Source organism: Cheilinus undulatus, linkage group 1 (assembly GCF_018320785.1).
Source record: "Cheilinus undulatus linkage group 1, ASM1832078v1, whole genome shotgun sequence".
NCBI lineage: Eukaryota > Metazoa > Chordata > Actinopteri > Labriformes > Labridae > Cheilinus > Cheilinus undulatus.
In genome coordinates, this window is record NC_054865.1 from 48,643,546 (window position 1) to 48,658,076 (window position 14,531).

Below are 14,531 nucleotides of genomic sequence, written 5' to 3' on the forward strand. Positions count from 1 at the left end.
CATGTTAATGCAACTATTACTAACATAAGAACCTGTTTCCATTTAAGATGTTCATGATGGAGGAGCTGAGGGGAAATCTGCAAAGTTAACTGTTAACTGGCAGGTGATCTCAGTGTGTGCTGATGTGGCGCTGCCCTTCTCAAGACTCAACCCTTAGTAGACAGTGTATAGGCCGGCAACAGGCCGGCACAGAGAAAATGCAGAAGGATAGGTTGTAGTTTAACAGACGTATACAGAAATCTGATACTCTCTGCCTGGTGGAGTTTTCAGTGGGGGCTTCGTGAAATGGGAGTTCTCCTTATGGTTTAAAGAGAAGGCAGTGAGACACTGATAATTTAAGGGGTGGGTAAAAATATCGATTAATCGATTCATCACAATATTCCCCCCCTCAATTCAATATCGATTCAGCAAATCCTCTGAATCAATTCACCTCCTGGCCAGTGGGGGTCACTGTGTGTGTGATTTGCATTGTATGGACGGAGGCCGCACTCAACCAAACAACAATCAACCATAACCATGTTATCTGAGGTTTAACACAATTTCCAAGAGGAAAGAAATATTATTAAAGTTTACATGTACTTTACTTTTTCAGTGTTTATACAGAACTGGCATGTTTTTTTTTACTTTTTTTTACTCCTTATGCACAAATAAGTTATTATTGTGCAAATTTTTATTTTCAGATGTTTTATTGCTAAAAAATGTGAGGTGACCTACCACATATGTTCACATGGGCATGAAAATAATTATCAAAAATTGTCAATAGGTCATTTGTGTATTTCTACTTCTTACTGAATCAACATCAAAGCATTTAAATCAATATCAAATTGATATCGAATTGAATCGCAACCTAAAGAATCAAAATCAAATTGAATCGTGAGGTTCTTAGTAATACCCAGCCCTAGATACTTTACACATCATTTACCCATTACCCATTGATGCACAGCTGGTTGAAAACCGGTCAAGTCGCATTTTCGAGTTGGGTAGCAATATGGTATCCCTTTAACCCTCTGAGCTCTATGCTTTGTCTCACCTGGACTTTTTGTCTTAAAAAAGGTGTAAAACATCAACCCTATGGTGCACAGCCAAGCTCTAAACATCATTTTGATCAGGACAACCTGGGCTTTAAAAATATGTGTGCTGTTGTAATGTCACCTGAATTTTAAAAAAAGTTGTGGGACTAGAAAGACAAAACGAAAAAAAAAAAAAAAAAAAAAACTTCATGGAAGTCAAAAGCCAAAGATCTTTATAAATGTTAATGACTAAGATGTTTTATTTTTTTTTTAGCACAAACCTGTTCTCCCTTCTGTTGCAGACAAAAAAAGTAGAAAAAAAAAATCATTCTGTGACAAAAAGTCTTCAAAATATTCACAATATTTACAAAAAAAGAACTTGGACCTTTGGAAATTTTAGTCTTTATTCACAGCAGTTCCTGTCTGCAGTGACACAAAGGAACACATCACAGTCTCTCTGTGTCTCTTTCTTTCTATTATGAGTCATCCTGGCTCTTTCATCCAGTTGCCAGCCTGCCATTGGTTGTCACAGCCCAGTCACAATGCATTATGGGATACAGACAGACAATATTCTGAACAGCATTAGTCGCTAGCAGCAGGGACAATTGAAAAAATGTATTATAAATGGATGAAAAGATATTCAATATCAGAGTTACTGGTGTGTATTTAATCTTTAATTGTATAAAATACACTTAGCAGCACTGGACAATCAAATTAGGCATTTAACAGACATATCAGTCATTATAATGGCAAGTCTGGATCCCCCATAAAGCTTCCTTTAAAACATCATCTAATGACTGCAACAAGCAGATATGTGTCCTCTGACATTATAGTTGAGCTTGATCCTTTTGATGTATTAGCATCTAATAATGAAAAATCAATCTGTATTTGTTTTACAGTTAGGTCTTTTTCACACCTGATAGTCCCGGGGACTCGGTCCATTTTGGAACATAAAAGGCAACATTGTTGCACTTTCCTTTGGTTTGGTTAGCATTCACACTGCTCTCTTGGTCAAATGGACCAAACCGTCTAAACACCAACAACCTCTGCGCGCTAGGAGCGCTGTCGCCACGAACAAACAGCAACCAAGAAGAAAAAAAGCCGTAGAAGAAGACGAAACTCCTTCCACCGGTCTTTTCTTCCACTAAAACAACAGAATTTACACTGTCTTGTGGTTTCTGCTCTTGCATTGCGGCATTATGAGCAGCCAGCAAGGTGGTGAGCTGTCCAGCATGTCGTCCTTTACGTGAGACGAATAAATCAGCACAGACTACGACGTGTTGCCATGGCTACACAGACAGCAAGCGAGGTACCAATATGTATTTGAGTGTATTACATCACATATAAATCCGTAAATCATTATACTTTATGCCAATTCTTGCCTTTGGTTCACAAGTTAGTCCGCTTTGTTTTCACACCTCTAACAAACTGCACCAGGGTTCATTTGGAAGCGGACCGAGACCCCCTGTTTTCAAGTGGACCAGAGTCCACTTGTTTGGTCCGCACCAGAGTTCGTGTGAGCTTTCACACCACTCCAAAAGAACCGGACTATCCGGAGAAACGGACCAGAGTTCGTTTAAAGCGGACCAAACAGCTCTGGTGTGAATGCGCCCTTAGTTGTATTTACCCCTGTTTACCAAGAAGAACCTGTCCAAAAATACAGTAATGGTATCAGAAGTTTCTATAAATGCATTGATGCCTATTAAGGTAATACCAGGACATTTAAATATCCGATAATGTAGCATCTTCCAAAATATAATTTAAAGTGCCTTAAATTAGGAAGAAATGGTGGAAAAGAAGGATTATGGAGAATAGGTATTAACTATTGGGTTGTATTTGTGAAATTCAACCTTTCCTTAGAGTGAGCAAACTAAAACTTTTAAGAGCCTTTTTTCTGTTTTAAAAATAGAAGCCTTTGGATCTTTTACTTATTTTTCCTGGCATGTGTGTTAGTGCTCAGTCACAAAACCTTCGACACATGGGGCCATAAAATATGTGAATGGATGGTGACAGCTCAGTGATGGGCAGCTCATGGCCTCTCATTATTAGCTGAAGCCTGCTCCTGACCCTGCAAGTGTCACCATACCTAATGACTGCACACACATACACCGCTGATTTGTCACTTCATTTTACACTGATTACTGAACTGAGTGAGTAATTATGAAGGCCAGGTGAGAGGAAGGGAGAAAGCTGCTGATTGGGCAGAACTGGGACGGGCCCGTCTGAGAGACAAACTGGAAAGAAATGGAGACTGAGAGACGGATAGGTGGAGGAAGCGGAGGGTGCTGTGATGTGGATGGAAAGGGAGAAAGACGAAGGGGGGTACATGGGCGTCCCCAGATTCATGGCTTTGACATCTGCGTCCTTCTCGACTCGCTGCTCGCAGCCCGTTTGTCAAACCCCCCACTCTTCACTTGCACCCTCCGTCTCCCCCCATTGGCTGGCTGTGAAAAGAAGGAAGGTCTGCATGGGAGGGGGCATGTGACAAAAAAGATCCCTTTTCCCTGGACACTGGACTGTGCCAGGCAAGCGGGGACACATTTAAGGATGAAGGGGAGGTTAATGTAGTGGGGAGAATGAGGGAGCCGCGGTAACTCTGCTAATGTAGCTTAAACACACATAGAGCAGCACTGCTGCAGGGCTGAATTATAACTCAGCAGCCATGTGCACATGCACTCCACATCTGAAAATCACTAGAAAAAAAAGTTTACGAATTACTAAAAGTATAAGGATCAACAGCCAATACATTTAAAAGTAAAGATTGGTACTTCTGCTCGTGGTTTTCTGTTGCTGGGATGTTGAAGTACTGGTTCCACAGATTTGCACACACATACTGCCTCAGGAATGTTTACGTCTGAACAAAAACAGCACTGAGGGGCCTCTACTCAAAGTGCTGACACATGAAAATGATCTCTTTACTGTGCTTTGGACAGACAAGCTGAATAAGGCAGAGAGACTGTCTTTTCTAATTGCAACATGATGGATTTTTAACCCCTCTATATGTAACCCTGACAATTTCATAGGGATGCTCTGATACCACTTTTTCCTTCTTGATGCGATTCTGATACCAAGGTGTTGGGTATCAGCCGAGACAAGTACTGATCTGATACCAGTGCGAACTTTCTGGACTGACTGTTCAGACTAGCAAATTATTTAGACCTACATTTGACTCAGAACATGGCTCAAAAGTTGTTTTCCTGCTGATTATTGAGTTTTGCTGCTAAATATTAAAATAATAAAACAGGGGGCTGCATCTCTGCATCTCTCTTTTTTTTAATACAAACTTTATTGCACTTTTCCAAATACAATATAAAACTTACAACTCACATATTTACCAATTGTTGTATACAGATGTGTACTTAATATATACACTTGTATAAATCATCAAGTGCATTGAACTCTCTCTCTACTTTCTGCTATTTTGGGCAGCACAATATGATTACAGAACAGCTTGCTATTGGCTGACAGACACACACAGAGAGTAACAATATGGCAGTTTGCAATCCAGCTAGCAGTAATAAATGATCATAATTTGATTAAAATGGATAAAAAGACGTTCAATATCAGGTTTATTGGTGTGGATTTAATCATTAAAGTCCCAAAAAGTCACACAAGTTCCAGGCTTGTTGAAAATGCTGCCGCACGGGATTCAAAGGCATCAATAGCATCAATGGGAAAACACAGCATCTAGCTTCAGGAGGAAAAACAAATAAGGGGCAACAATTTATGGATCAAAAGTTATTTAACTTTAGAAACTCTGTCACCTCTTGTCTTGTACGACATCACCGGTCTGGAAGGCCTTTTAACGATCACATTCAGAGAAAAACTGTCAAGCAGCCATCATTCTTCACTGCTGCAGTGGGTCCTTTGGTTCTTCTTCACTCGATAAAAACAGTAGCTTGGCAGTGTAGAAGAATTGATTTCCGGTTTATAGCACCAACATTTAGCATGGCTAAATGAAGCAAAATATAAAGCTAAACCAACAGCATTGCATCAGTGCATAGACTCGTGTACTCGCCAATACCAATACCTGCATATATAGCAGAAGTATTTCCGACACTGGTGTTGGGATCGGAACAACCTTATAATTTCAGTTAAATTTCAGGGTAATCTACCCAGGGAATTGCTACCAGGGTAAAAAGAAAACACATAATGCATGATTTCATGTAAAATAACTGTTTCATTTTTAAAATTACATTTTGGGCGTGTTGTCTTCATTTGATAGAACAGACGACGAGAGACAAGGGAGAGCAACACCAGCAATGTAATTTTGCCGTGCAATATTGCGACTGATATTTTTCTGAGCTGGGGTCGATTTTTTTCAAAATTTCATTCCTCTCGACCACACAGCTGGCCAATAAAACTATTTGGTTTTTGCCGAGTTTTAAGGCAGAGGAGCAATAATGTCATCTCTAACACCACTGGGCTTTCTGTGAGTTTGTTAGTTTTTTAAGTGAAATGAGACATCCATTCTTTTGAGTCCTTATTTGCCATCACTGTGAGAGCAGGAAGATGCTACTGTACAATCATGGCCATCTTGCTGTGGCAGTAAATACAGTGCTGCTACGAGGACAAAACAGCACACAATTATAACAATCAGGTGAGGATGTTTTCAGCATTTTGGCTTTCTTCGTTTGAACACATTTCTGATCTAAAAGAGAGATCCAGTGGGAGCATCCTGTGTTGAAAGCATCAGGGTTAAAGGCTCATGATGAGACATACGGCGTCCTTTGACCTGTCACTTTCTGCCTCACTCAGGTCAAACCTTCGCCTGTCCAATCTCCCTCAACAACACATCCGTCTCTATAGGTTCAGCCATGCTGGTTGTCCATCAGTGTGTCTCTGTGTGTGTGACCTCTCCCTGGTATCCCAAGGAGCCACTAAAGGCAGTGTGGTGGAACCGTTCCTTAGTTGGGTCGCATTTGGCACAAGTCATTAAATCTGGCCAGAGAGAAGAGATGGGATGACCCCAGGGACTGACACGAGAACAGACACGCTTCTAGCGCACACAAACACAAAGGCAAATCCCTAAAGTACATCATCTTTTCATGAGTAAAAAGCTGATTCAGTACAGTCCTATTATTTTGACTAATACTTTAAAATCAACAGTATTCCTCCATATTTTTGCCTTAAGCATTTTTATTTGACTTAAAGATTTTATATAGGAAATATTTGCTGCCTGTACTGATGTGAACAATTTGACACCCCCAGTGGGAAATACATGACAGCTGCTCCAATCATTTCCAGATGTGTTCCATGTATTAACCACAGGGGGCCAGCATGAGCACTTTGTCCCTGCTGATGGATGAAATTCAGCATCAATCTGACCTCAGTTTCACACCATGCTGCCCCAGTCATACTGTTCAGAACCAGGGGAATCAGCCCTGATTAACCAAATATATTTCAAGGTGTTAAAAAACACAAGAATCTCATCAAAAGCATAACTGTTTTGCATCACAGAGCTAGAAGTATTCCCTTTTTTTGCTGAAATCGTCCCAAATGTAGATTGCTGTGCTTCATGTGAAGCTCTGGTTTTCTTATTAGGCGGTCTAAAGCGGCAGGTCTGACACTGAATCGCTATCAGTCGATAATTAAACAGCAGCATGTTGTGAGGATGCTGGGGTAAACCTTAATTTAGCCTCCTTGCTGTCTTTTTAGTGTTCACAGAGGCAGAATGGGTCCATTGTAATTTCTATACCAAATGAAAGAGTTTGTAGTAAATCTCTTACTGCACTAATTCCATATCAAATATTGAATCTGTATACTAGGGTCTGGATTTTCAGCATTTAAAGATTTCCGTTTTTGTCTGTACTCAACCCAACTAAAAAAATGTTGATTTAGTCAATTACTTCATTTTTACATTTCAGAATTAAAAAAAAGTCCTGATATTGTTCCTGTAACAGATATATAACTGCTGGCTTTACTGGGATTACAGAGATCTACATGTTAGGAGCCACAAGTTACAAGCCACACATGTTAATGTGAAGCCTTGGTTGCAGTGTTGTTACAAACTCCTGCATCTTTATGATGAGTTTCAGATATGTTGTTTCCAAGTTACTTAAAGCTTCAGTTGTATCAATTTGTGTGGCTCTCTGCCAGTATGGCCCAGTGTTGCAATGCACCTCTCTCTCCTGCTGTGCATGTCTCAGTCAGTCAGCTGCACGCTCTGCCATTTCGTTCTCACACACAGAACCAACTGAGAAACTGGAATCTTGGTCGGATGAGAGCAATGGATTGACCAACCATCTGACCAACAGAGTGAAAGATGTCAGCCCTATGCACAAGTGTTCTCTTTTCCTCTCTCTCTCAAGTTGCGTTGTTGTTAAAAAGGAAGTATTACCAGTTGGGATCTGATTAAGTGAAATAAGGTTTCATGTGCTTTAAATCAGACAAAGTAGGCTATAAATATTTATGGGTTGCTGCATGATTACAAAGGCTTCACTCTGATAAAGGGTACAAAATGGACATCCACTACAATTATGTGAATATTTCTGGTCTCCAAAAAGAAGAATTAAAGCTAATTAAAGCATAAATTACCATAGATGGCCTTACTGTTGGCTGTACATGTCACAGCCTGACTTTAGAGAAGACTACAACACTGTGCCATAGCGTAGTGCTATCATTTGAATCTTTATAGACACCTTCATTTATGAAAAATTAGGCCTACATCATTCACATGAGTTCTCTCGTCACTTTCACAGTATCTTAAAACACAGGGAGTGCAGCTGCTGGAAATGGACACGCAACCTCCTTTCCCTGAATAACAAAGCTGTTTTTCCCCCCAAAATGATGAAATTTCTTGGGAAATTACCAAATTTCCCTGCTGTCTCAGATAAATTGAGTGAAATAAAATGTATGTATCTATGCCTTTCTGCCACGATGTTTTTTGCATATATGTTTTATTTATGCTGCCACCATATTTAGTTCTCTTTAGAGTCTGAACTATAAAATTTTCCATTACATAAATTTTAGTGGTCCATCCATTTTCTATACTGCTTATCCCATTCAGGGTCGCTGGGGGGCTGGAGCCTATCCCAGTTGTCATTGGGCGAGAGGCAGAGTACACCTTAGACTGGTCACCAGTCAATCGCAGGGTTGACACTGGAGACAGACAACCAGGCACGCTCACAATCGCACCTACCACCGGCCGATTTTAGAGTTACCAATTAACCTAACAAGCATGTTTTTTTTGGTGGTGGGAGAAAGCCAGAGTACCCAGAGAGAAACCACGCGTACACGGGGAGAACATGCAAACTCCGGCCCTGACCGGGAAGCGAACCAGGGACCTTATTGCTGTGAGGCAACAGCGCTAACCCCTGCGCTGCCGTGCAGCCCCAATTTTAGTGGTAGCAAATTTTCAAACTTTGGGTCACAGTTTCTCATGAGGAGGTGGTGTTGGGTCCTAATGACTGACAAGTTGAGGACGACTGATCTATGAGATGATGATGGCAAATCATTGCCACTGGGTTTGGAGAATGGTGCAAGATATCCAATGTAATTTTGCTGGCTTCAAACTTTAGTCAGCATAGTTGGGAGACGGGCTGAACGACTAAACACCTTTGAAATATCGCTGTGACATGAAAGCAAGCAATGTACTCAAATAGTGCAGGCTGGTCAGCATTTTGGAGAGCCATCAAGGTAAAATGGATTACTACACACAAAAAGATGGTTGCCCTTGGGTTTAACAATGGTGGAAATCAGGTCAGGTTGTCTATACCCCTATAATGCAAATGAAGCAAAGCCACACACCCTTATACAACCCCACCCTACCCACCGTAACTTCTGTTCAATCTGTGGGCTTTTCAAATATGCGGAGGTCATTGATTATTACTTTTTTTAGTAAACATTTTTGGCAGTTATGAGACATTCTTTAAATAAGGTATTCACCCGAAAGGAAAAGCTATTATGAGGAAATGCAGAGAAATGCTTCAAGAGCAATTAATTCTGGTGCAGTTTTTGCATAGACTTCATTAATTAGGAGAGACCTACCTGAGCCTGTGTCAGCCAAGTAGAGGTCTCTGGCATACAGGACTGAGTCCAACATGGACTCAAACAGCAAGAAGTAACCCTGCAGAGAGAGGAAACACATTGTCACTCCTTCACCTCTGGAGAAAGTTTACTGAGCAAAGGAACCAAGGACAAAAGCAGCATCTTCTGGTTTCTTTGACACTTCAGGGCAGGTAATAAAGGCTTGTAAGGAGCAGACTACAGAACCGTTGGAAAATTCAATTATTTCTTAATTTAACATCACAACGGTGGGAATCTGAATTAGGCGTGACTGTGAGACGTGCCCACGTGGTTTCCCTCACAGCATCCAAAGGTTTGACCCTGGGATAACCTCGTGTTCTGCTCCAGTAGACGGCACATTAACCGTGGTATTATTCCATTAATGCTGAAATTGAGTTTTGTCCACATCGTGTTGGCTTCGTCCTGAGTGGCAGATACTGCTGACAAATGGCTTTTTCTACCTCCTGCCCCTCCAACCAGCAGAACAACCAATCAGATAAGCCTGAGTTGCATTACTGGCCTTTTCAATATGGTATTTCTGCACACAACATTTGGGCGGGCTCAAACATATGGGAGGGCTCATCACCATCTGGGACAGGGGGGTGGAGCAAAACCTGTCTGTACCTGAAGGTGTTACTGTAAGTGATGACCTATCAGAGAGGTGACGGCACTGACGAGGTCCTAATGGGACTAAAACGGCCTGCAGGGCTTTTCATTTTTCTGTTTGAGGGTCAAAACATCAGTTCACAATCACAGTAGACTATTTTAACAGAAACATTCAGAAAGTATTCAAACCTCCTTAACTTTATTTCATTTTTCTCATGTTACAGCCTGATGTTACAATTTTAAAAAATCATTTTATTCTCGTTCCCAGTACCTCGTCATGACAAAGTGAAAACAGTTTTGTTTTTTTTGTTTTTTTTTTGCAAATTGATTAAAAAAAAAACAAACTGAAATATAACATTGACATGAGTATTAAGATACTTGCAAGAAGACCTGAAATTTAACTCAAGTGACAGGTGGCTCTCATTTCTCTTGATCTTTGCTGAGATGTTTGTACACCTTGATTGGAGTCCACTTGTGCTAAATTCTCACCTAGCGAGCTTTCACGTTTTGTACTGAGGATAGGCTTCCATCTAGCCACTCTGGCATAAAGCCCAGAGGGCATGGCAGAATGTCTTGAAATGACATTCTGCCATGCCCTTGAGATTTTGTCCCTTTATCCTTGTGTTAGAGCAGATATCTGACTGAAGTTTGAAGAATTTCCTCACAAAGTTCTTGAGATGATATATTCACAAGCAAGGGAAGTACATGAGGCCCAGAGACCTTCAAGATAGAAACAGTTTACCCTTGAGGCAGAGCAGACATTGGTGCAAAGTTTTGATCAAATTTCTAAAAACATTCTTCAGATATTGCATTTACAAGGAATGAGCATGAGGCCAAATGGCCTTGACCTTTGTCCTGAAAAATCTTATCAGTTAATACTTGATTTAGAGTGGACATTTGAGCAAAGTTTGAAGAAATTCCCTCTCAACAATCTTCAGATAACTTCACAAGAAAGAGATGCGCATAAGGCCTCATAGCCCCTACCTTTGAAATCTAATCAGTTTCTTTTAAAGACAGATAGGTTTGTGCAAAGTTTGAAGAAACTTCATCAAAGCATTATTGAGATATCACGTTCACAAGAAAGGTTCAGATGGAGAAGACCAGAAAACAAGTAAGGCCTCTGGCCCTGGCTGCTGCTGTAGTGGAGGAATGATAATTATAGAATAGTTTAATCTAAGAGGAAAAATAATAAAAGAAAAGTTTGTCAAAAACCATTTCATTCTAAAAACCTGAGTCACAAAAGCTGAATAAATAAAACAAGGCTGGACTTTTCCTTACTTTCCAGTTTTGACAGAAAAGCCGTTGAAGAAACTTTACAACATGAACTCGTCGGTTTGAGGGGAAAAATAAGACCATAAAATGCTCTCAGTTATGGTTTAGAGTCCAATATATATACTGTCTCTTTGGTGTGGGAAAGGAGGGACAAGGAGAGGTGAGGGCCAGAAGTGAAGATAAAGACTGAATGAAAGGACGAGTGTATGATGAAGAGAAGGTGTAGGGGAGGAGAGGAGTGACACCGGGTGATATAGAGAGAATGCAGTGGCCAGCAGAATAGTAATGCACAGAGATAAGCGCCTTATTATTCAAATAAAGACAACCTTTTATTGGAAATAGGAGAGAAGAGCAGGCAGCAAACAAACAGGGGAAACAGCTCTGATTTATAACTCCAACTCCAAAATCATCACCATCTTTGTCATGGTCCTGAGCTGATAATGATGACAGCGATGAAGCTGATATAACCAACTCATCCTCTGTGAGGAGATAACAGGACAAAGTCTCCATTTATCGAGGGTGGACTGGTCTCGAACCAAAGTCAGACCCACGGATCGCCTGCTGCTGACTGCTGCGGTCCAGCCGATGTCCTTAGCAGCAGAGCAGGTCGTTTTTAAAACCCTCACACAGAGAACACCGGCATCGTAATTTAGATCCCAATTTCACGGGACACTGCTTCACTTGAAGGAAAGAGGATATGAGAGAGGGAGAGATGCCTGCAAGCAGAGTCACACCTTACTTTATGGTCAACAATGCTCCAGGATTATTGCCCCCCCCCACTGTTTTTCACATCCTCCCAGCTGCATGAACCACACCCCCCTAATTTATACATCTGCAATGTTAAGTACCATACACAAGACACAAGAACACTTGAAACGCTGCATGAAAATCTGCAGGAGCATGCAACCAATGTCAAGTTGCTGCTGTAAGGCAAAATGTATCTTGTTCTCCTCTTTAATAGTTTCTGCATGAAACATTTATTTTTACATCATTTTGCCTTTTAAAGACAGTGGATAGAGAAGGAAATCAGGAAGAGTTTGGAAAGGTATGCATGAAGTTAGCCATTGGATGGACTTGAACAAGGATGCACCAATCCAATCCTGAAATCAAATATTAATCCAATCCTAACGCTAGTAGTTAGATCGAGTATCATGACAATGGTCCAGTCCATGGGGCTAAACCTGTGTTTATGGCTCTGTCAATGTACTGGTGTTTTACATTTTATTTGTATGACTATCATTGTTTGATTGTAACTTTGCCTGTGCTGCTGCCTATCTTGGCCAGGAAACTCTTGAAAAAAGGGATTTTTAATCTCAATGAGGTTCTTTTTCCTGGTTAAATAAATAAATGAAATAAAATAAAATACCTTTCCTCATTTCCCCAGTGAACCCCATAGAGAATCTCTGGGGAAATGTCAAGAGGAAGATGAGAGACCCAAGACTCAACAATCCAGATGAGCTGAAGGCTTTTTGAGATGGTGGATTTTTTTTTTTGCCATAATCATCAAGATTAGAACAATAAAGTCTTGAAATATATCACATTCTAATGACGAATCTAGAATTTATTAAAGTTTTACTTCTTGTATTAAAGGTGCAGTGTGTAAAATTGGGACTGTCAACATCTAACAGTCAATTCTGGAGTGTGATGCACATTTCTCTGGTGATAACTGTGGGAACCAGTGAAGTTTAAAAATCAATATATGCTTAACTGTTATTTGGTTCCTTCTATGGTGCCACAGAAACAGGCAAAATGCAAAAATCCAAGATGGCAGCGTCCTTAGAGGGGACCCTCCCTATGTATAAATAAATGGCTTATTCTGAGTTAATTTAAAACATAAATTTAAAAAATGTGTTATCAGATGTCAACACTAATTTAGATCAATCTACTTATAAATGTTATGTTTCATTTTTAACCAAGCTTGTTTTGCTAAATGCTACTAGGCTAAATATTACACACTGCACCTTTAGAGCACAGGAAAAATGAAATATTCTAATTTCTTTAGATGCATCTGTATACTTTCTTAAGGCACAATGCCTGGCCTCGACAAGAACATATGAGAGCATTTATCAGCAGAGTTAATAGATGTAAAAGCTACAAGCATCAGTGTAGATACTCGGTGGTTATTTCACTGTTTAATTAAAACTAGATGATGCAGCAGTCTGGGCTCTGATAGCGTTCAGTTTTTGACAGAGTAAAAACATCTAGATGTCAATGTGGGGTTTCAGTCACATCACTTTGTGATAAAGCAAGTATTATGTTACAAAGTTAGACTTTTAATTATAAAAAGGCACTCATGAGGCCAGTGTCTTGACATCTTAAAAACTAGAACAAATGCAATATCAAGAATCTCAGTAAAGACTTCAAAAGCTAACTTTTAACAAAAAGCTATACATTTTGGAAGCTGTAGCTTTATAGAAAAGTGAAATGATAGATCAGCTGAAGCCAGGTAAGTAAAGATTTTACTTTAAGGTCTAAATCAAAGTTTCCTTTTGTTGCTCCATGACAATGAGTTTTGAATACAATTTCACTCAAATGGCATCCAAACAGTCTCCTCCTACAAGGTTTATGCAAGTCCCAACATGACTGACTTGTTAATTTGATGATATGCATTCAGTTCAGAAGTGTTCAAAGCTATCTTATGTGAGTGAAATGAAAGCTGAAATAGCTTCTTAATTGTACCAATAGTTTCATTTCTATGTAGGGATGAGGGTCAAAACTAAGCTCCAAGAACAAAGCTCTGCATTTTCAAAACCTTAAAATCAATAATGCTTTAACTTATTGACAATGCTGTTGAATCTTGTGGATTCTGTGACATAACATTGGGATGTTAAACCCTTTTATTGGTTTTATGAATCAGCTGTGGTCAATACATTTGGCTTTTTTGGAGAAGAAAGATTACAAAGAAACCCTCTTTGATGTCAAATGGAAAACAGGTTTTCAAGAAAGTAAAAGACAGCTGTCCCGTGGGAACCACATTGAGCTCAGACAGCTTATACTTTCGTTGGGCTTTAATCAGTGTATCAAAGGGGGCATGAAGCAACAGACTTTTCCCTCTCTGATAATCTGTAGTCAAAATTAGACACCATTACCTCTGTGAACGATTGCATGTGATGGTTGTATACAGATACAAATGCAGACATAGTTGGCAAAATAAGGTGAGGGGCCTGCCATGTTGTCTCTGTCTGAAATATGTCCACACAATCAAGAGAGGAGTGAATATCCTTGTTCCTTCAGGTGCAAACTTTTAGCAGCTGCTGCTACCGCTAGCGTGTTGAGAACACTGCTCTGGGTGGAAACGGTCTACTCTCAGGCATGCTGGGGGGATTTCAAAATAAAAGCATAGCTAAGTGGTGATGCTGTAAATCGATGTTTTGAATTTCTATAGATCTGATTGGATAATCAATCATGCAATTGATGGGTTGCTATACATCAATGGATTGTACAACTCTAAGATGTAGTTGTGAAAAAAATAATGGAAATACCTACAACGACAAAGAAGACATCAGCTGTTTAACCTTCTCTAACATATACATGATTTTGTTTTAACTAATCTATTTTGAAGGAAAAAAAAAGATTAAATCTCAAAAATAAACTGAATCACTGACTTTCCAGGTCCTTTTTATTTTCTCAATGACA

General features: G+C 39.9%; 1 protein-coding gene across 2 annotated transcripts in view; it reads right to left on the minus strand.

Moving 5' to 3' along the window:
- The window catches only part of prmt3 (protein arginine methyltransferase 3), an 83,298-nt gene that overhangs the window by 38,850 nt on the left and 29,917 nt on the right, over positions 1-14,531 (minus strand). For both annotated transcript variants that reach the window (XM_041788524.1, XM_041788515.1), the window contains exon 11: positions 9,000-9,078. In XM_041788524.1, coding sequence (XP_041644458.1) covers positions 9,000-9,078 — 79 coding nt within the window. The remainder of the gene's footprint in view (positions 1-8,999; positions 9,079-14,531) is intronic.